A 21,179-nucleotide genomic window follows, 5' to 3' on the forward strand; every position below is an offset into this window, starting at 1 on the left:
CCCCCTTTCCCGGTTTGCACCGGCCGATGCCCAGAGCAGCATCGAAGGATGAAGGCTCCCCCTCCGCCTCCCCCCCCCCCACACACACCAGCCCATCACCGTGGCCTCAGGCCTGCAAGGCCGCCAGGGCCTCGACGGCGGCTCGCCAGCCTCCCGCGCTCTTCTCCCGCCCCGTGGCCCCCGCCAGCCGTGCCCAGAGGCGAAGGGCCCCCGTTTGCGAGTGACTCAGACTCACCCTTCCTTCCTCAGGAAAACCGGTGATCAGATAAAAGCCATCAAACTATCTGCTGAGAACAAACAAGCTCGCCTCGGCGCGGATGCGCCCGTGCCGCCCCGGCCGAGCGGCCGACGGGAGGAGGGCTCGGGGCCCAAGGCCTCCCGGCCGCTTCGAGCCCGACACGCCGCGGCCCCCCGCGCGAAGCCCCTCGCTCTGCTCCGTGGGGCACGGGGAGGGGGACGGATGGGGGGCCGGACGCGGCGCCCCGGAGGCTGCCGGCGGCCGAGGCGGTGCACGGAGGGGACGCGCTGCGCCGGGAGCGCCGGGAGCCACTGCGTTAGGCTTGGCGAAGGGCCGGGAGCGCTGGCAGTTTTGGAGGGATTTTGGAGCTGCTCAAGCGAAGCAGCTATCCCTCACCGGGTCGTCCATAATCGCCCGCGTCCCTGCCACGTCCCCCCCCTCCCCGGCGTCACGGGCTCTCCCGGGCCTCGCTGGCGGCGCTCCCACCCGCGGCCGAAGCGGGAGCCCGGGAAGCGCGAGGCCTCGGCCGGGGCCGGGAGCCGGGGCTTTCCTGGGGCTCGCTGCAGAGGAGGAAACGTCTTTCCAAAGGCCGCTGGCTCGGGGAGGGATTTTCCGCTGCCGCTTTGCTGTCGTTGCGGAGGGCGAGCCCAGCCCCGGCTCGGGTGCTGGATCCGCCCGGCTGCGACGGCGTCCCGGGCCCTGCTGCAACCGTCCCCGGCTCTGCGACAGGCGGGAAAGGGCCCGGCGGGAGCCGGAGCGCGGAGCAGCATCCGCCCGCCGCAAGCAGCCGGCCGCCCCCGGGGGTCCCGAGCGCTCCCCTTCCCCTTCCCTGCTGCGGGGCAGCGGCGGCGCGGGGCTCCGCTGCACGAGGATGCTCGGGAGCGGGGAGCCGCCGGGGCGGCACGGGGGGCACCCGCGCAGAAACCCGGGAGAAGGGCCGGGAAACCAGCGCTTTTGGCAACCAGCGGGGCCGGCTGGCCGGGACCCTCTGCCCCGCGCGCGCCGCCCCGACGGCCACTCGAGCCGCCCCTCGCACAGCCCGAAACGGCGCTTTCGCCGCCGCACAGCCCCTGCCCTTCGCTGCCCTCCCTTCTCCACCGCGAAGCTGGAGGTCGCCGCCGCTTCTCGCGGTGCCTCCTTTCCCAGACGCCCTTTGCTGGGCGGCGGTTTCAGCCCCGAGCACCAAGGAGAGAGGGTGGTGCAGCCTCGACGGGCGGCCGCCCCCCCCCCCCCCCCGCCAGCCGAAATCGCAGCGACGCCGCGGCGGTGCGCGCGGCGGGGACCGACGCCGTCCGGGCCCGAGGGAGGCTCGGCGGGCTGCGCTCCCGCTGCGGCACGGCCGCTCGCCCGCGCGGAAAGCTCGCTCCCGACACCCGCAGCCGTAGGAAACCAAGCGTCCTTAGTTCTGCTGCTCACAGAATGACTTGTTAATGCTAAATACCATTAACCGCCTTTAAATAGCCCCTAGTATAAACTAATTTATTGACAGCCTCATCACTCCTCATGACAAGCAATTTAATATAAATTCAAATATCGTGCAAAATGCTTCTTGTTTACTTAATGACACTTTGCGGCTCTTTTGCCAGGGTCCTCCTAATTTTTTAATTATTTTACGGTGGGAAGCAATGGCACAGCCGCACGGCTGCCCCGACCCCGGCTGAAGGCCAGGAACGGCCCGGCGCGGGACAGCCCCTCTCCACGTCCCTGCTGCGCCAGCAGCCCTGCTCCCACCTTGTCGGGCTGCCGTTTGGGCCAGGAAAAGGGGGCCCGCGCGTTGGCGAAGGTGAGCGATCCGTCCCTCGCAAAGCCCAGGAGGGGAAGGAAGTGGAGGTGGAGTTAATTCACACAGAAAGGGAACATCTTGCAGGGCTGCTCTGTGCCCACCCGAGTGTCAACTGGAGCTGTGCACAAATGAGAGCAGAATTTGACTTACAGTGTTTAACCTAGTTAAGCCTTGCATGTGGCCTAAATTGTTAGGCAAACTACAAATCGCCTGACTAAACCCAAAACCACACTCCACAGACTTCAGCAGATATATCTATTTTAACTGTTGCTTCTGCCTTTTCCAAGCGCGGATACATTGCAAACGCTATTTATATAGTGTGCCTGAAGCAAAGGGCGCCGGTGCAGGCCTGCGCTTTGTTTAGGTCCTAAAGAAAATAAAATCGCTGCAAACAGAAAAAGACATTTCAGCTGAGTCTCTCTTAAATGCTGAATAATTTGAGATACTGTAACAAAAAGTCTTCAGCTTAAATGAGAGCCCCATCGGATTTTTTACGATGCCGACGCTAGCGTGCCGTCAGGTGAACGTCCCCGTTTGTGTCTCATGACTACTGAAAAGAGAAATGAGTTTGGCCATTTCAGAAGGGGCCGGCGTGACCGAGGCGAGGTAATCATCTCCATCAAAGGTTGCAAGCAAGAAGGATAGTGATACTGGAGGAGGAAATGAAAGATCAAAATTTATTCTAAACATGTTGGCGTTGTACTGTTGGTCTCAGAAAAAAAAAAAAAAACGCCCCAGGCACTTCTTCTTTCTAGACGCGCAGCGAGGCCAACCTCAACAGAGACCTGCAAAAGGGAAAGGCCTGATTAAAGGGTACGTTGTCCGTCTGCCCAGCCAGACCCCACAGCGCGGAGCTGTTCCAAATCAATACCCAACAAAGGAGGAAATCTGTTAAAGGAACGAAATACCAGAGCACCGCGACATAAAACACAAGAGAAAGCGACCGTGAGAAGAGCCTAGGCCCACAAAAAGGACACCAGAGATCTTCAGTTGCAAGAGGAGGGCAGCGTCATTGCCGTAAAACGCCCTCCGCTTGAGCTTGGGCTGTAACTGAAACGACCGGCGGCTCCTGGATGTAAGCGGCCGGGGCCCCAGGCGGCCTCGAGGCGTCCCGCCAGGGCGGGCAAACCCAGGACCTCGCTGCTCCCGGGCTGCCCCGAGAGGTCTAGCCCGGGCAAGGCGGCAGCGGGCGCGCAGCCGTTCGCCGTCCTGCCAGGCGCGACCGCGGCCGGCGCCTGTCGGCCCGGGCAACTCGTGTCCTTGCCGTTGTCTGCAGCCAGCCTTGAATGAGCAAATACCCAGGAGCTGAACTCACCCGGGCCATGAAAGGTTTGGAGTGGGGCCTGGGTTTGGCAGCTCGGACGCTTCTCTACATGAGCGTTTGAAAGGGAATGTATTTTTGGAGCATTAAAGATCAACTGTTTCTGAATCCGGCCAATCCCTTTCCAGAGCGGCACCAAAGGAGGTCAGTGGGATGCGGCTGGTCAAATATTTTGTACATGAACATCATCTCTCACCCCCTCAAGTATTTACAGACCTGAGAGCATTTCCTGTTGTTCCCCTCGTTGAATAGTTGGTGTCTCTGCTTTCTCGAGCAGGACAGTGCTGTGTCCCTCGGTTAATAATGAAGAGAAGAAGGACCGCCCTGGTACTGCCCTTCAGCACAGAAAATAAAACTAAAGCAGCACAGTGCATTTAGTCACACAAATGGAAATGGATTTACCCGGCAAGTGGTTAAACAGCAACGCGCGATACTGAGAAAAAATATGCGGGGGCGGTGGTGGTGGGGGAGATGGGTGGAAAGAGGGAGTTTTATTCTCCAGGGTTTTTTTGCAGTCTTCATTCACCATATTTAGTAGGCTTGTGACTTGCCCTTGCTAGCTTATGGAGAATTCCCCCAAGTGTTTACTCCCACAACCTAGCAAATGCCTCAATACACATCATGGAAAAAATACAATCGACATGTTCACTCCCACTAGAGAAGGAATTCTGACTTGCCGAGCACCGAGCGGGAGTATGTGCATGTGAGAGAGAGACAAATACTGCTTCATTAGCTCGGCTCAGATGTGGTTTACTCCTAAAATGACCTGGTCAGGGCTGCACACCACCTCCCTCTCTTCCTTCATGGTACAGAACCAGCTGACCTTTGATCCGGAGCAACACGGGCAGGAATGCGGGTCCGTTAACCCTTTCTTTTGACATCAGAGAGCCGGAGAGAACTTGGCGGACAAAGTTCGGGAATTTTCAGGGATCCAGAGTTGCCGCGATGGGTAGGAGCGGCATCCAACAAAACTGCTTTCTTCCTGCTTTAATTAGAAAAGAACAGGCTTTGGAGATAGAGATTAGTCTGCACGGTGTATAGAGCTGCCGCTTGAAAACAAAAGGAGGATCTGTGCAAGCAAAGCTCGCAGATCGGAAATCTTTGAGGATTTTTGGCGCCTCTGCCTCAGAGCACAAAACTTATGGTGGTAGGAGGGGAGAGAATAATTAGGCCACTTGGTTTTTTATCAACATGCTTCCAAACCAAGCAAACTACAAGGAGACACAAGAAATTATTTTATTAAATGCAACATCTACAACTGAGATTATCTATAAGACAGTCTAGAGCCAAACAGGAGACCTGGAAGGAAGGATGCTTTAGAAGCAGTTGATTCTGCAAACGAGACTGCACAAACACAGCAAACCGGGCGGCTGTCCTCTGTCACTGCGCCCTTGTGGAACATACGACGACCCCAAAGTGCCCCACCACGGGGCAGAGCGAGAGGCGATGGTGCTGACACGGACGGGCTCATTTACAGCCGTACATTCTTTGAGATTGCTTAACGAGAGACCCCAGACACACGCATGAACACGGAACACACAGCGGAACGGAAGAACATGTGTGCCAGTACACGTGTGCTTAATTTGTGCAACCAGTTACTGTGATTAGCCACTAAGCATTTGCATGTGGCTTCGTCTTGGTTTTGCCAGGAGCTGAGTGTATGTTCAAGTGTTCATATATTCTTCTTAAAAAAGCAAGTAATTGTGCTGGGGCGCTTCCAAGATCTCTTGTGCTACAGGAATATGACTTTTACCTGCTTCCCCAGTGGCTGAAAACTATCGCTGGCATGATTAAAGTCCTCACCTCCTGCTGCACAGCGGTCTGGCTTGATGAAATTTGTGATTTGGCAGTTTGAAAAGGGTGGCATATAAAGGATGTAGACTCAGCCTGAAAACACACGGTCTTTAATCCCTGACATTTCTCGCAAGAGGTGCACCCTAGTGCTTTTAACCTCTCCACCGCACATCTTGTTTATGGCATTTTGCACACCAAAAATCTTGTGGACTACACTAATTTCTCCTCCAGGTCTTCTTTTTCTCTGCATTTTCCACGTGCATTCTCTTGCTACTCGGGGGCAGAAACCACCTCTCTTCTAGGGACAGACTGAGTAATTGCAGTATTTACCTAAAATACAATACAAACTTCTAATTAAGGGGGTGAAAAGCTATGTGTGATTGGCAAAGGAATATTAAACCTTTTCAAGTCTTCCCAAACCCTTTGTGCAGAACAGCTTTAGGAAACTCGGCCTGACGCCACCCTCCCCCTCTTTGAAAGCATTCCCCAGGGCAGTGCCCAGGCTGCAGCTGCTGCTGCTCATGGGGGAGTGAGTCCAGCCTGACACACACAACTAAATAAATAAATACTTTCTTCCAACAAAGACCTGGGTAGGAACAGAATAAGAGAGCATATGTGCAGAATCTAAGGAGTTCTGGGATAAGGGGGTAAGTTCTGTCTCAAGTACAGAAGAGCAAAGAAAGGCAGGAGTGTTTGCAGTCGCAAGCAGGTATAACATAGATTTTATGTAAAACGGGGATATTTATATACAAATACAGCTCCATTTTCAGTCAACCCTTATAACCTACTCTTTCTCCACATTTCAGTGCAGAGTCTAGAAAGAAGAATTAAAGCATGCAACTACTGCCTACCCCAAGAGACTAACACCTGCAGACCCAAGGAGGATAGTTTCACAGGAAAAACGTGCTTGAGAACGTAAGCTGCAAATTTTGCTTGTGTGGTCCCGGTGTTCTCTCCACATAGGTGTCAAAGATTGGAAAGTCCACGTACAATGACATGCGTGCATGCACACAAGCCTGCACACGCAGAAAAAGGCAGTGACTACTTTCTATTTCTTACATCTAAGAAACTGTGTCCTTCATTGTATTAAGAGACAACTTCAGCAAACTGTTAATTTGCATTTTAATGGAACTCTTTCTAGGAAGGTGTTAGTTGGACTCCACTGCAATAGCAAATAAGAGCTAGTTAAAAATATGCTGGAGTTGAAAGACGTATCATTTTCATTAATCAGGTTCATTCATATTCTTTCGTAAATTACAGGTATTTGGGATATGTGGGAGGAAATGGGTGGGGGGGAGGAGACATGACAGAATACCCATTTATTTAAATTACAGATAAAAAAAGGGGAAAATATTCTTTTTGTGAGAGGGAATCCTAAAGATTAAAAGCACTTCGGAGAAACGGATTTCAATAAAGAGCAGGCATAAAAGTCAATGTTGAGCTTGCAACAGCAGCTCTGCTTACTCGAAAGCCAGAGATCCAAGAAAATACATAGGATGTGAGAGAGAGAGAACCATGGGGCAAATTTTTAAACCTTAGGTGCACGATTATCTGCGCAGCTACCGCGATTGCACACGCCAGTCAGCAACGACGCAAACAAACGGCCGATTCGAGCTACTCGGAGGCGTAACCGGCCGGATCTGGGCACAATCGCCGCACGCCTAAGTCGGCAGCGTGAAAATATCCTATCTTTGGGGCCAAAAAGCCCCCGAGTCCTGCCCTGAGCAGCGAGCAGCCTGACGGCGGGCAGAGCGCGAGCGGCCCTGACAGCACCGCTCCGCTCGCCCTACCGAGGGCCGCGGGTGCCGTGATACCGGGGAAGGGGGGGGGTGGGCTGACCCTCCCGGCCGCCACACGACGCCCGGGGGTGCGCGGGAGCGGCGGGTCTCTTCCCTGAGCGGCGACGCGGCCGCCCTCGGCGGGGACAGGTGCCGCCGCGGCCCGAGGCGAGGCGAGGCGACAAGGCCGCCGCCGCCGCCCTGTCACAGCGCCCTCCCGTGATGCCCCGCGCGGGCGAGCCCGGCCGCGCGCGCCAGCCGCTCCCCAACCTCCCCCCCCCCGCCCCTCCCTCACTTCCGGTGTCCGGCAGCGGCAGAGCCGCCGGCGGCGCCCCCGCTCCCCTGGCGCAAGGGGGAGAAAAGGGGGCGGGGCGGAGGGGGCGGGGCTTGCGGGGGCCCGTGCCCGGCGCCGTCCAATCAGCGGCGGCCGGCGGGGGTGGGGGGAGGGGAAGGCGGGCGGGGAAGGCGGTGGCACGCGCCGCGCGGCCCCGCCCCCCCGCCCGCCGCGGGCTCGCGCCCCGCGCGCCCGAGGGAGCGGCGGGAGCGCGCCCGGGGCCCCCCCCCACCCACACACCCCCCCCCGCCTCCCCCCTCCGCCAGCCTCTCCCCCCCCCCCCGCCTCCCCCTCCTTCCCCCCTCCCTCCCTCCCTCCCTCCCCACCCGGGAGCAGAGGCACGGAGTGACCGACGGAGCCACAGCTCCGGCCGCTCCGAGACCCCGCTCCCCTCCATGGGGCCCAGGTAAGCGCGCCCCCCCCACCTCCCTCCCCCCCCCGGGGGGGGGCAGCCCGCGCCCCCCACCCTTCCCTTCCCCACCGCGCCGCCGCCGATGTCCCCCCCCCCCGCCATCTCCCCTCCCCTCCTCGGCCCGGCCGCGGTGCCCCCGGGCAGAACCCGCCGCCTCCCCCCCCCCCTCCGCCGCCGCCGCCGGGGGGGGCCGGGCCGGGCGGGGGGGGGGCCCGGTCGGTGCCTTCTTTGGGACGCGGTGTCTTATTTGGTGTGGGTGGATGGCTTAACTTGGTAAGTGGCAGGGTTTAACCCCCCTCCCCCCCCTTCCTCCCCCTCCCCTCTCTCCTCCTCCCTCTCTTCCCCCCCCTCTCTTCCCCCCCCCCAACTCTCCCCCCCCCCCTCCCTGTAACCTCCAAAAGGGGAATTTTCCAGCTGGTAATTTCTGCTGCGTCAACACCCAGCTCAAGGGAGAGGAGAAGAGACAAGGGGGCATTTTAACGGCAGCTCCACTTGCAAATGGCAAGGCTCGGTCCTGGCTCCAGAATTAAAACCCTTTCCGCCCCCTAAAAATCAGCATCTGTGCAAGTTGGACCAAGAGTTTGTCAGGAGTGTGGTTCAAAACTGCTTGGAAAAAGGGATGAGGTAATAATGCTGGTGAAGCATGCTGTATTTCTCTCTTTCTGTCTCTCTTTCTCTCTCTCTCTCCTCTCTCTCTCTTTTTTTTTTTTTTTTTTTTTTTAAAGCCAGGCCTGTTTTGGGTTATTGTCTCCCCCTAAAGCCAGGCATAGATCGCCTGGCCTTGCCTCCATTTTAATTGCAGGCTGAAATGGGGGATGTGACCCTCTTTAAAAAAACAAACAAACAAACAAAAAAACCGCTTGAGAAATAACGCTGTGGCTTTTGGTGGGCATAGGTGGGTTTTTTCTTTTTTTTTTTCTTTTTTTTTTTTTTTTTTAAATAAGGCCGTAACAAGTGCAAAAGTGGCTGGGAAGGCTCTCTGGCATGCAGAGAAACTAGTGAGGTGTCCTACCCCCCAGCCCCCCGAAAAAGTGCACGGCGAAGGTGGCCGAGGGGCGAAGGAGAGGTGCGCGCCCGCGGGGGCTGCGCGCCCGCCTTGCCTTTGTGTCTCTGGAAATAGACATGTCACTTCCCAAAGTAATACAAGTAGCGTCTGATAACTCAATCCCCGATGACAAACAGAGAATGGAGCAGATTTTTTCAGGACTGTTACAGTGGGAGGATTTCTCCTTTTAAAACGGAGGGGGGGGGAAAAAATGCTGGTGCCTCCCGAGGAGGCGCTTTACTGGTGCGTTATTGTGAAGCTGAGCGCCCTGAAGACGTCCAGATATATAAAACAATATTTATTTATTTGCACCTGACGAGGAGAAGACAAACAAAGGGGAGTTTAACAGTTCTTTAATGAATTCCTCATGCCTTTTATTTTGCAATCTCAATGATTCACTTGGCGTGGATTACAGGATCGGATTATTATCAGCATTGTTTAAAGCTATGCTAATTAGGAAATGTGTTTTGCAAACAGTGTTACTGTGGACACCTGTGCCAAAGTTTTATATGCATTTTAATTGCATCACTTACATCATTTTTAGCATTTAGTCACTGGAATATAGATCTAGGTCCCAGTTCTTGCACTCCATAAAGTATTCATTACAAGTGCGGATTCTGTGTATACAGAGAGCATCTCCACTGCTAATGTATTGAATGTATTTTCTGAAAAAGGAGAGCGAGCTTTTTTTTTTTTTTTTTCCTAATTCCTTTTTTTTTAAATGGGGACAGTGGGGTTAAAAGGAAAAACTAGGCAATCAAAGAAGAGTGAGGAAAATGTAATTTTAAGAAGGAAGCTTTCAGTGACTGTATAGCTTTTCCACTTCTATCAGTACCTTATTTGAACGTTTTTATTTTATAACACCTTTTAATTGGAAATAAAATTTGACTTTACCAATTTAAATTCTGTTTCTTTGAGTTCACTCGCTGTTTGTCAAGTTCTACATTTTGAAATTCTTAGTGATGGAAAAATGGGTGGAGTGTATTATTAGTCACAATATTTTCAGCATGTGGTGAGGAATTATTGCTTTAAGGTGTTTTTTGGGAACTGAGATGAAATGGGTAGAGGTTGCCCCACGGGCCAGACTGAGAACTGCAAAACAGTTCTTACTGGAACTCCCAAACGTATGTTTCTGAAAAATATTATTGTGCTTGATACACTGGCAGGATGATTATAATTTAAATAGAAAACGGGTCGTATGGTTTTGATACAGCTTGTCCTGAGTGAGGAAACTCGCTCGTATCTAAACACAGGATTATTTACTATTGCAATTGGTGTCATTGACTGTGTGCTAGCATTCAAGTAAGTGAGTCAATTTTAGTATGGTACCAAAAAATGAGATATTCTAGTAATTCTAACATTAAATGTTTGTTCATGTATTTTAAGAGATGTTTCATTCTGAAATGTGTAAGATAAAGCCTTTGAAAACATGACCTGTACACAGGGTTCTCGGAGACTAAAGAAAATGGGCCACTTTCTCCCCGTGGTCTTTGTTTTCTGGGACAGTTGTACAACAGTGGATATGTTCTTTGCAAGTGGATTTTTTTTTATAACTGGCAGTGCTTAGAGGAAAACCAGTTTAGCAACCCCCCCCCCCCCCCCCCCCCCGCCTCAAGAGTTCTCTATCAAAAAGGAAAAATGTCTCAGGCTTGAAAGATATATTATTTGCTGTTAACATGCCTGCTTTCCCTCTGATGCTGTGCTGTCTTGCTGTGAGATTGAGCACATTTTTAAATGAAGCTTTTTGTCTTCCTTATCCACTTGTTTGGATTTTTTTTTTTTTTCGGATGAGCTCCGTTTTGATATGCTTTTTGGAGTTTCTGAGCAAAGTTTCCTGTCCTCCAGCAGCACAGCAGCAGGCTAACACCCAGTCCAAACTGTTGTTTTCTTGCTTTCAGAGCAGAGTTATTTCACAAACAGCTCGACCTTTCCCAAGGCTTTCCCCCCACCTCCCCTGAGTGGTCTTGCCGCCTTTACCAGCTGCTCTAGAGCACTCTGTAACGCTCTCTAGACACCCCCTAAATTGGTAAAAGGCATTCACATGGGTTTTCCTTGCTCCTGTATACTTAGTTTAATGGGCAAACAAAAGGGTAAAGAGAGGGCTTAGTTTAAGTCTTTGAACAGCTACCTGCAGTTCTAATGGTTATCCCATACGCGCATTATAATTCCCAGGAGCCAGCAGTTTGTGTCCATTACTGGCTGTGAACTAGAAAATTCTGACACTCTGCGCAAAAGGATTAATACCATGTTTATATTTTGCTTTGGGCTTTCTCTTGACTTAAATATTTTAAATGTATAGCCCATCTGTGTGTTATATATGTTTTATTTGAAACGTAAAGTGTATTAATAGTGAAAGAGAGCGTGCTGTGGGGTTGTCTGTAGGGAGCGGAGGTCACGTTAGGCTAGAGTAAAGGGATCTACCGCGGCTGTGAGACAGAGGGGGTTATTCTGCCTGCGTAAAGTACCGTGATGTTATTCCTTACCTAATGATTTCCGTGAGCATCATTATGATATTTTGGTCAAGTGCAATGACACTGTCAGAACTCAAGTGTTAAAACTTCACTTTATTGCCTCAAAGTGTCGCTTCATCAGTTCTTTAGGACTTCTTGTTTCACTAGGTGGTATGTTTGTGTTACAGCCTCCTTAAATACAATCTTCAGTGGTTTAGGTTTTCTTGATTCCTTTCAGACCTTTAGGCAGGGTGAGAAGTATAGTGTGTTGCTTACTGTGGGATTTCTTTCAGTTGAGAGGCATGAGAAAAGAATCTTGACTTCCCTAAGCAGTTTAATCGTTTTATCTGTTTCATGCTGCCTTGATGTATTTGGATGCACAGCGATGTCCAGCTGACAGGGATAGCTGCTTGGGATTCAGTTCCCATCCTAGCTATTGATTGAACATGCTGCTGTCATAACTGCTTTCCATCAGCTTCTCCTCCTGTGAAGCAGGGGTGCTGGTGTTTATTCACCTCTTCTAAAACATTTCCTAGTAAACAGATGAAAAAACATAGTTGTGCTACGTATGTTTCTTCTTCATAAATGCCAACTGGTCTGCAGTCCTCACTGAATTTCCGACAAGGTGTGGTGGAATTTGCTGAGGGACTTGTGGGTGGGATTTTTCTGTTTTTGTCCCTTACAAAGCAGACTGCTGCAGTTATTCCCTGAACAGTTGCTTTAACTTTCGAAGTTTCATACCCGTATATTCAGGAGACATTAGTTTTTGTTTTGACCGCTACTAGAATGCAGGTTCTGAGTATTTTGCAGGCAGGATGAGATCCTTGGCAGTAATTCTAATTAGATGGAAATGCGTTCCACTTGGTGGTGTTTTGTTGCATGTGTGTATGTAAGCGTGCATGTATTGGAATAAACAGTGCTGCTACAGGCAGGTGTGGTAACTTTGCTGAAACGTGGCAGGTACATGCTGAGTTAGAGTTGAAACTTGCTTTCTTGCCTGTCGTCTTGGGATGTGGATAACTTTCATTCCAGTCCATACGGCTGTGACCTTTTCTGTCCACTTTGCTTATGTGTGCGCATGCGAAGAAAAATACTCAATGAATATTGGAAGTTTCCTAATGCTCGCTTTATGGTAAAACTGAGGGTGGAGTCTTTGATAATGGGAGGAAAGGAAGAGTGAAATATTCTGCAAATACGGTTACTAGCTTGCATATGGATTAAAATAAACTTAGTAACAAGAATGCCCCAGGATGTGCCAAGAACATAGCTACTTAAGAACCCTACTTAGAAAAGGGAGTAGGATTTTATGTACTGAGGAATATGCTAATGCTTATATACACTAAAATGCCTAGTTATCTTTCATGGTTTTTTTCTTCTTCACGTGTTGAACAAACTGCGTGTTTCGTCCAAGCTAGTTTTCTTTCTAGTTTTTCTCAACTTGTGATGAAGACCTCTGTGGGACGAGAGCTGGTAGTTCAGACTACTAGCTCGCTCTGACTGAGGAAGGGGCTAAACAAAACTTGCACCTTTTGCACAAATATACCCTTGAAGGAAATAATCTTTCTGACTGTTGTCCAAATTATGCTGTGAAACAGAAGAATTGATGGCCTGTATTAGCCATTAGGTGCTTAAAATACCCGAATCTGACACCAACTAATTTAGGTACTAACCAAAGTAGTCGGGATGCAGTACTCATCTCCCAAAAGTTCTTCCACTATAGTGCTGGAGAGTGAGAGGGCGGCTAAACATAAAACTAACATAAAACTATCTTACTGCCTTCCTCCTTAATACCACTGTATCCTTCTTGGCTTCGTTCCACTTCTTTTTTATAATAGTTGACCAAATTTAGATGGTGAGATGTACGCTAAAAAGTAAAAAGGGATACCTATCCAAGGTGCTAAGTGTTTGTACCATGAAGCACAAAAGCAAAATTAGATTGTTTACAGAGCGCTTCTAATGTCATCTTCAGTTTTGCAGTGGTGGTGGTTTTACTCTGTGATTATTCCTGATCCCTTGTATCTCTTGTCTATCTCGTAGGCACTCTTTCCCCCAGCTCCTCCCACCACTATGCTTCTCTTTTCAAATCACCTCTTGCACTCCCTCCCTTTTTACGTACTGGGTTTCGGAACTTTAGCAAAGATCCCCTAAGTAAAAAGCCAAAAACCAATGAGAAAGTTTGGGGGGATCCTGTCTTCCGGGCAATTCCCAGTGTGTTATGCTGTTCTTCAACCATCTTTTTAATGTGCTTTTTATGTTGGTTTTTGGCTAGCAGAAACAGAAGCGTGAAGCGTTTGGCTTAGAAGATTACTTTAGTGACTCAGTTTTCTTTCTTTTAAGTGGAAGCTTAGATCTCGTAGAAGTTAACGGCACTCGGGCAGGTAAGCTCGCTACTAGCCACAGGCAATTGGACTTATCAGGGTTTTTTAATCTTCACTGCTAGTTTAGCAGATACAACTGCAGCTAAATTCTTATCTCTTTTGACATCACCAGACTTCTCAAGCTTCCCACCCTGTCATATGTTTGCTTTTTAAGTGCTGGTTAGCTCTTCCGTGTTCTTACTCCGTTCTGCAAGCTCTGTGGTGTGGTAGTGTTGGATCTGATCTTCTGTTGGTGAAACTAGATGCGAGATAGGGAGAGCTGAGATTAAAAACAGGGGAATGAGGAAAACAACTGTTTCTATACTGTGATGGTGGTCTCTGTGATGGAGAGAAAGGAGAATGGCCAGAGTTGGAGAGGTATGGAGAGATGAGTAAGTGAAATGTAGAGGAAATGCCACATAGGGTGAAAATCAGACTGCATCAAAGCATTTTGAAACAGAGGTATGCACGTCCAAGTATTTTCTCGTGTCTCAAGTAATATCACTGATCTGTGCGGAAAGGTGCATCCTGTTGTATTAGCAAGGCGTTACCAGGTGGGATGCTGTATTTCTTGCTGCAAAGCTTTTACAGGAGCAAAAAAGAACTCCTTTTTACCTTCTGTTCAGTATTTGCACTTTGTTATATCTTTTTTTTTTTCCCAGAATTTTTAGATTTTTTGTAAAGAGGAACAAACTGCTTTACTTGGTATCCTTGTGCATGCTGCTCTTTAACTTGAGGATGACATTGGATTGAAGGCAATGATTCAGTAGAGTTGGGTGGGTGTAGAACTCAAATTCCTTACTGACTCTTGTATGATGTGGAACATCATTTTAAATGTTTTGTTATCTTAGATAAATGCCTTTAGGCGGATGGGAATAATCGTAACTGTGAGATTAGATTAATATTAAGCCTTTTTAAAGTGTGTGGATGGCAGGTGTCACAGAAACATTGAATAAATCTTTATGGTGTTAATTAGAGTATACAAAAATGTTAACATTGTTTGAAATCCTCTCATCAAGTATTGTTTTTTGCAGTGACTTCTAGACAGAAGTGCTTGGGAGAAGTATAGTCCAAAGCTTTTAATAGTCCTATAATTTGTATGTTAATCTCTTATTTAATTTACATAAAGGCTAAATCATTTGTCCTCTATGCTAACTAGAAATGCTTCAGAATATTTCTTGTTTGAAATGGCAAATACAGTGTTGTAAATGATTCAGTTATTGGTTTACCTTTTAAGAAACTAAAAATTATAGTTCTCTGTCTGTACTAAACACCTTGGAAACTTTTTTTAACAGTTGCTTGTAGTTACATGACACTAAAGTTTTTGTTTTGTGTTTGACTTAAAGATTTAACTTTTGCCTCCTGTTCTTCTCATTCTCAAATACAGGACAACTGATGAACCTTTTGGAGCTTGTTACCAGAGACCGTTTTCCTCTGTTCATTAAATCATGTGCTATACAGCTGTGAAACATTGTGGCGCTCATTTTTGCTAACAGACAATACTTTCAAATATTGGTAAGTTTTCAGCATTTAAAGCTGTTTATTTTGCTTTTTTTAATGCAGTAAGAGAAAGGGGAAGATTAGCTGGAGATAACATTGCCATTAGGGCTTCCAGTTCCTTAAAATTTGACTTAACACTAATAACAAAGGCTAGTGTAAAAATTTTACCCAACCACAGAAGTTAAAGAAATGTTTGTGCCTGTTCTGCTGCTCCTACCTTATGATACGGACCATTAGTTATGGTCAGTTGGTTCTCATCTATTCCTTGAGAAGAGGAAAACAGGTGCAGAACTCAAAGCACGAGGAAAATTGAAGAGCACTGCAAAGTAAGGTAGGTCTCACGCTTAGCAGCCTATTCTGGCTCATTTTGTGACTCTGGGTCAGAGGTATAAATGAGGACCTTAATGGTGACAGTCCCAAGACTAAGTGAAAATATGTTTTACTTTTGCACTTAGGTTAACAAAGACGTTTCCCATGTGCGTATGTCACCCCCTCCCTGCCCCTTTTTTGTTGAACTGCCTAAATAACGGGACTAAAAAGAGCTAGCCAAAACAATTGCTATGGAGAAGCAATCAGAATTAAAGAGCAGCAAGATTTGGCAGTCTGAAATAGAAGTTGAGAACAGTCAGTGGTATTTCCTTGAATTGGGTCATATTTATTTTCAAGATTTTCAGTTCTGCTTGTTGCCATAAGAACGCTCAGGTTTTCCTTATTACTTAATTTATTTATTAGCTATATTAAGACACCATTTGTAATTACATTAGTTTGTATTGGAAAAGCTTTCTTAATTTGTATCTTCTGATATTTTCTTCCACACTCTGTCATGACAGAGGGTCAGTCTTGAAATAAACAGTATTGACATGTAGTTTATTATTGTTATGAAGGGAGCTAATCTATGTATTGAAGACTTCTAAAATATGGAGATCAGAAATGTATGGAAAATACTTTGCTGTAATGGCTAACAATATATTAAATTTTTGACTAGAAGTCTAGTCAAACATTGTAGTTGAAGTTAAATGTTGCAAGTGTAGTGAATAAGTTATTCTAAAGAAAAAAGTACTCTTTGAGAAGAGAGGTGTACAAGAAGATAGTTATAATGGATGCATCTTCACATATAAACAAGACAAAAATCTTTGTGTGGATTAGCCTTCAGGACAATTCCTATTTTTATACATTCCGATCGTGAATGTTAATGTTTCGTCTGAGGAGTCTCATCTCTGAATGTACCCTGTACGCATGTACACATATACATATTTTATATAGAATTTTCAAAGTCTTGGGATTGTTTAGTCTCTTAACCTAGAAAGACATTAGCTAGTATGTACCGGCAGTTAAATATTTCAGGAGAAAATTCTCTTGAATATTCCATTGCCGACTTAATTTTTTTTAGAACTTTATTGGTAGCTTTTTTTTAACTCGGTATTTTATAGGTCAACTAAGGTAAATTAGTGTCCCTCAGGCTGCAAATGTCTCTTTAAAGAGAGTCATTAAAGTGAGAACGTTTTGAAAAGCTACCAAACAGGAAACATTGTTGTTCCAAGGATCTGTTTGAAGTTTTAGGTTCTAAAATTAGTTATTTTTTTCTTTCCTATACTTTTTCAGAAGGAACTGTTGCTTAGGCTATTGCATAAGGGTAACCTAGCTTTAATTACCTGCAATGTATTGATATGCATTTGATATCGTTGATATCGTTTTGGTTTAGTAAGCCATAACTAGGTATTTTATACCTGTGAACTAAGAGGGAAAGAATATTGGAATATATGACTATTGTTTGGTAATTTTGTAATTTAATGTTAGTAACTCTTCCTGGTTTTGTTTTTTATTGTAGTTCTGTCTTTCTCCTACAAGAGTTTATACCAGTATTATTTGAAAGTTGCAGAAAAGTGCACTACCTGCGCTGCCCTAGGACTGTTGATGTCCTCAGCTATTGTAGGAGAAACACTAGGCCTGGAACCCGGTTTGTTACTGGTAAGGAGTAATGGTCTTGGAATTTTTTTTTTTAATATTAAAGTTTGCATGCTTTCTTTAACAAAATGAGGAAATAGTGAAAAGATTTTTAGTCATTTAAGAACATTATGCCAAAAACTGCCGCTCTGCTCTTCTGTGGTTTTTTTGGTTGGTTGATTTTTTTTTTTTTTTTTAATTATTTTTCCCCTTCAGTTTTTAAACTCGTGTTTGTCCTAATTTTCACCTGTCCAAACTGTGGAGGCTAAGAGTTTTCCCTTAGCTTTCACTTTCAGACCTTCTTTTCTCTTGAAGTTCTTCATGTACCATCAGAGTTAATGAAGGTTAATAAATGAATTTTTCTGAAATACCTTCAGAAATCCTTCGTCTTGTGTCACTTTGATATTATACTTCTTTGTCTTTACTATTTCTTGTGGGTCAAGAGGCTCTCCTGTCCTTAAAACACCTGATACTCCTGTAACTTCAGGCAGACGATTCAGCAGGTCACAGCCAAATTACTGGTTTAAAGTTTTACAATGCCGAGTGAAAGATGTAATGATTGCTCCTTGTTACTTTAGGTTTTGGTTATTGGAATTGGGATCTGCTTGTGGCTCATGTGAGGCTTTGCTTTTGCAGTCTACGTAATTAGGTGAATGACTGGAAGCGTGTGGTGTTTTGAAAGTCCTTGTTCTTTTTGCTGTGATCAGCCATCCTTTTATTCATAATTGCATTTGTATCTACGTTATTTTATGTCAGAAGCAATTGTAACATGATGATACGATCTTGGGTATTGCATTTCCTGACTAAACCTAATCCAGACAGAGTGAGAGTTGGAATGTCTTCACCTGCACGGAGAACTCACAGTTAAAGCGAGTGAGTTCATCTTTGCCAGAGTACTGTAACTACTGATTGTGCGATACTGGCCCTGCTGCTGCTGTTTGAACTTGACTCCTGGGCTTTCTGGATAGCAGCTCCTACAGAGTTGCTAAGCAGAAATGCCATTTTAATGCTGTTGGTGATGAGGTAGCATTTGGCTTGAAATTAGAACAATTTTAGTGACTCTTCATCAGGCAGGTGTTAATTAAGGTTTTGCAGAGTTTCTTTGCCATACAGCTATTGAGAATTGAGTGGGCCTCTCAAATCTGATGATAAGAATGCAACTAGTATTTTTTTTTTTTAAGTTTGCTGAAAATTATATACCTCCCAAATTCTTATCTTCTCTATAATTCTATAGTATTTCTCAAACTGAAAGGCAAAACTTTTTCTTCTTACAACTTCTAGCCCATAAGGACAAGCATTCATTTTTCTAAGCTGTAATTAAACATTCTCATTCCCATTTGTAAGGGAAAAGTGATGTATTGATGTTTTCATGAAACGAGTTGCAATTAACATCCTTGGGCCAAGGATCTGGTTTGTTCTTACTACAAACATCTGCCTATTTCTCTTTGAATTCACAGTTGTGGCTTGAATGAATAACTTGATCAATGAATGATCAGTTTCTTGAATCAGAGTAGGATAGAAGTGTCTCAGCAACTGCTAATTTTTCATAAGCTGTTACTTCTATTTGTATCTAAAATGTTGTTCAAAATAGATGCAAATTTTGCGTATTCAACATAAACTTAATCTCTTAGAGTTGCGTGCTTTTCTTCCTCAAACACGCCTGTGAGAAAACACATTAGTTCTGGAGATTGGTACTTGAAAAACCCGCGAGTGATGTCTCTGTAGGGAATTACCGTCCGTCAATATCCTGATTCTTCTGCCCTTTTTCATTTAGGAGAATAATCTAAGTATAGGTACTGTCCTCTTCAGTTTCTAAGGTTAATTTTTTTTTTTCTTTCCAGTTTTATCTTCAGCATAGGCCACATGGGTATGATGTATCATACACGTTTCTCTTGTCTTTAATTGGATAACAGTGAAACTAGCAGAAACTCTGTGTCTTGTTATGCAAGGAGGAGTTTCAAGTCCGATCTCACCTTGCAGGGTTCCTCTGCAGAGGAATTTAAAACATGTTGGAATGCTGATGGGAGTGGAGACCTGGGAAGGACAAGGGGGAAGCAGGGAAACGGGGTGCATTTGTTGGATTTTTTGCATGATAAACCATTGGAGAGAATTTCAGTTCATTCTCTGGTTTCCCTTCCCTCTGAAGGGACAGGGGGAAGGGAACAACACACAATTTCAGCTAAATTCTGGTTGGCCCTTTTTCCCCTAGGGAGCTCAGAGTGGCTGGTGGAGGAGTGCGTGACAGACTAGTGAGTATTTTGGTACACTGTAACTTGTGTGTCCTTAGTCTTAAGTGTAGAAACTTATGTTTAAAAAATTGCAACAGATTAAATGTTATGTAGTTTAAATTTTTAGTTAGCTTTTTATCATGCAAGGGAGTTTAAAAAAAACAAACAAACTTGTACTGGGCTTTCAATCGATCAGAATAACTATAATCTGTTTTTGTTGCTGTTTTCCTTCTGAGTGAAGGGAATGAAGTACCTCAAATTATTTTTGTCCCCAGGATTTCCCAGCGGATAATACTGTAGACTTTCATCTATGTTACTGTTTTTTTTTTTTTTTTTAAATCTGTGGCTTTTTGTCATAATTTAAATAATTCACTGAGTTTTATATGTAACAAATTTGTACCCCTTAATTTTAGTGGTGTTAACATTTCAGCGGGGGACTTATAATATATATTATAAGCTGAGAGGTTAGGCTTTGTAAGTGTTACTGCTTCTTCTATTGAAAACCTTTCCAGCATTAAGTGAAGATTGTGTTTATTTAGACTGTTATTATGTCCTCAGGTGAAATTTTTATGTTCAAACAGCTTGTGCTGATGATGCAAAATAAACACTTTTCATAAATGCTGTATTTGTAGAACAAGCTTCATTCTAGCTCAGGTTAAAGTTTATGTAAATTATTAATGGTTAGTTTAAGACCAGGCCTGTGACAGCATGGAAAATACAAAGCTGTCCTATATTTTGACAGAACTTTGCATGCCGGTGGTTATTACATCTGTTCATGCTCGAGACATTGTCCGTTTTCTACGGTTACATGCAAGTGCTGTTTGTTCAGGAGCAATTTTTTTAGTTACTTTTTTGAAAAAGCAATAGAATTGAATTACTGTACTATCCATACATTGACTTATGGAGAAAGCCTGGTGCCGCTACCTTTTAGTTTGCGCAAAACCTGTCAGAGTCTGCGGACGGTTTTTTGTGGTTCACTGGTTTCTTGGGGAGCTGTGTTGTGGCTGTGCGCTGTCGTCCGAGGCACAGGCTCGTGCTTTCACACGGAGCACCCGTGCCAGTGAGGAAGGCGGCTGCGGAGCCTTGGTAGGCTTCTCATTTCAGAGTTAAAATGTATTGCTGGGGATGATCTTGTAGTTTGAGCCTGCTTTACTTTTTCCTGGAAGTTAAGAAATTGTACCGAGTAGGTATTGGAAGTGGGGGGGGGGGGGGGGTGTTGCAAAGCAAAATCCCACAGGTTAATTAGAAATAAAGAACATGGATGTAGAAAGTGACGGGAGTAATATTCACCGCAGGTAGCGTTCTCCACTTATAAAACGCCAAGGATAGCACGTGGCCACCTGAACACATTCATCAGGAGGCATTACGGCTTTTATTTTCTTTTCATTAACCAGTGTTGAAGGGCAAAGCATTAGTAAGTTTACTTCTAAGATTGCAGTACACCAATGTGCAGGATGGGCCTATTATTAATCTTTTTGACAATAACTCTAGCGAAATAAGCATCGATATGTCTGAGAGTTTGTCGAGCAAGTATTCCCCGTTTGGGGAAAAAGTTACTCCCGGTTTTCCCAGTCAGAACTTTCATGAAGACTTGTTTGGATGCATCAAGTGGAACCAGGCCTAAAAAAAATTTTAGTAAGCTAAAAATCTCCACGGTTTGTTCTGTCTTTCACATGCTTTTGCTAGCGGTTTGAAGGGGACTGCTTTTCTAAAGAAATCTTTACATAGCATCTTTTAAGTGAAGATGCACATCGTTACAAGTGGTGGGGGGGGAAAACAGCCACAAAACAGCATATAAAATTGGAACACAAGAGCAGAGGGTTTTGAAGCTTGCTGAATTTTTAACTACTAGCAAATTGCCTTAAATTTAACTTGGATTAGTTCCCTAGTGATCCTTGACATTAAATGGATGTGCTGGTTTGACATGGGTAGACAGAAAACTAATTAATTCCTCTGAATTTGAGGCATATTTAATTTTCTCCCCCACAGACCTCT

The 21,179-nt window shown here is 46.0% G+C and overlaps 1 protein-coding gene and 2 long non-coding RNA genes across 14 annotated transcripts in view; 1 reads left to right on the top strand and 2 right to left on the bottom strand.

Moving 5' to 3' along the window:
• Positions 1-2,677: 2,677 nt before the first annotated feature.
• LOC138061467 (uncharacterized) lies at positions 2,678-3,707 on the bottom strand. Its single transcript, XR_011135243.1, has 2 exons — positions 3,559-3,707; positions 2,678-2,806 (listed from the first exon to the last, which is right to left on the bottom strand). It is a non-coding gene; the product is annotated as an uncharacterized lncRNA (long non-coding RNA).
• An 855-nt stretch (positions 3,708-4,562) lies between these two features.
• LOC138061468 (uncharacterized) lies at positions 4,563-8,176 on the bottom strand. Its single transcript, XR_011135244.1, has 2 exons — positions 8,053-8,176; positions 4,563-5,466 (listed from the first exon to the last, which is right to left on the bottom strand). It is a non-coding gene; the product is annotated as an uncharacterized lncRNA (long non-coding RNA).
• ZBTB46 (zinc finger and BTB domain containing 46) overlaps positions 7,555-21,179 on the top strand; it is a 62,551-nt gene continuing 48,926 nt past the window's right edge. For 3 of the 12 annotated variants that reach the window (XM_068912058.1, XM_068912048.1, XM_009680999.2), the window contains exons 1-3: positions 8,146-8,284; positions 14,900-15,027; positions 16,841-16,980. Coding sequence is in view for 7 of the 12 variants with exons in the window: in XM_068912048.1 (XP_068768149.1) it covers positions 16,927-16,980 (54 nt within the window). In the remaining 5 variants the exon portion in view is untranslated. Of the gene's footprint in view, positions 7,655-7,825; positions 7,934-8,145; positions 8,285-13,391; positions 13,534-13,714; positions 13,975-14,899; positions 15,028-16,840; positions 16,981-19,165; positions 19,206-21,179 lie in introns of those variants that run through there. The other 9 variants (XM_068912057.1, XM_068912054.1, XM_068912049.1 and 6 more) reach the window with 8 other exon arrangements.

The sequence above is a fragment of the Struthio camelus genome, chromosome 18 (assembly GCF_040807025.1).
Source record: "Struthio camelus isolate bStrCam1 chromosome 18, bStrCam1.hap1, whole genome shotgun sequence".
Lineage (NCBI taxonomy): Eukaryota > Metazoa > Chordata > Aves > Struthioniformes > Struthionidae > Struthio > Struthio camelus.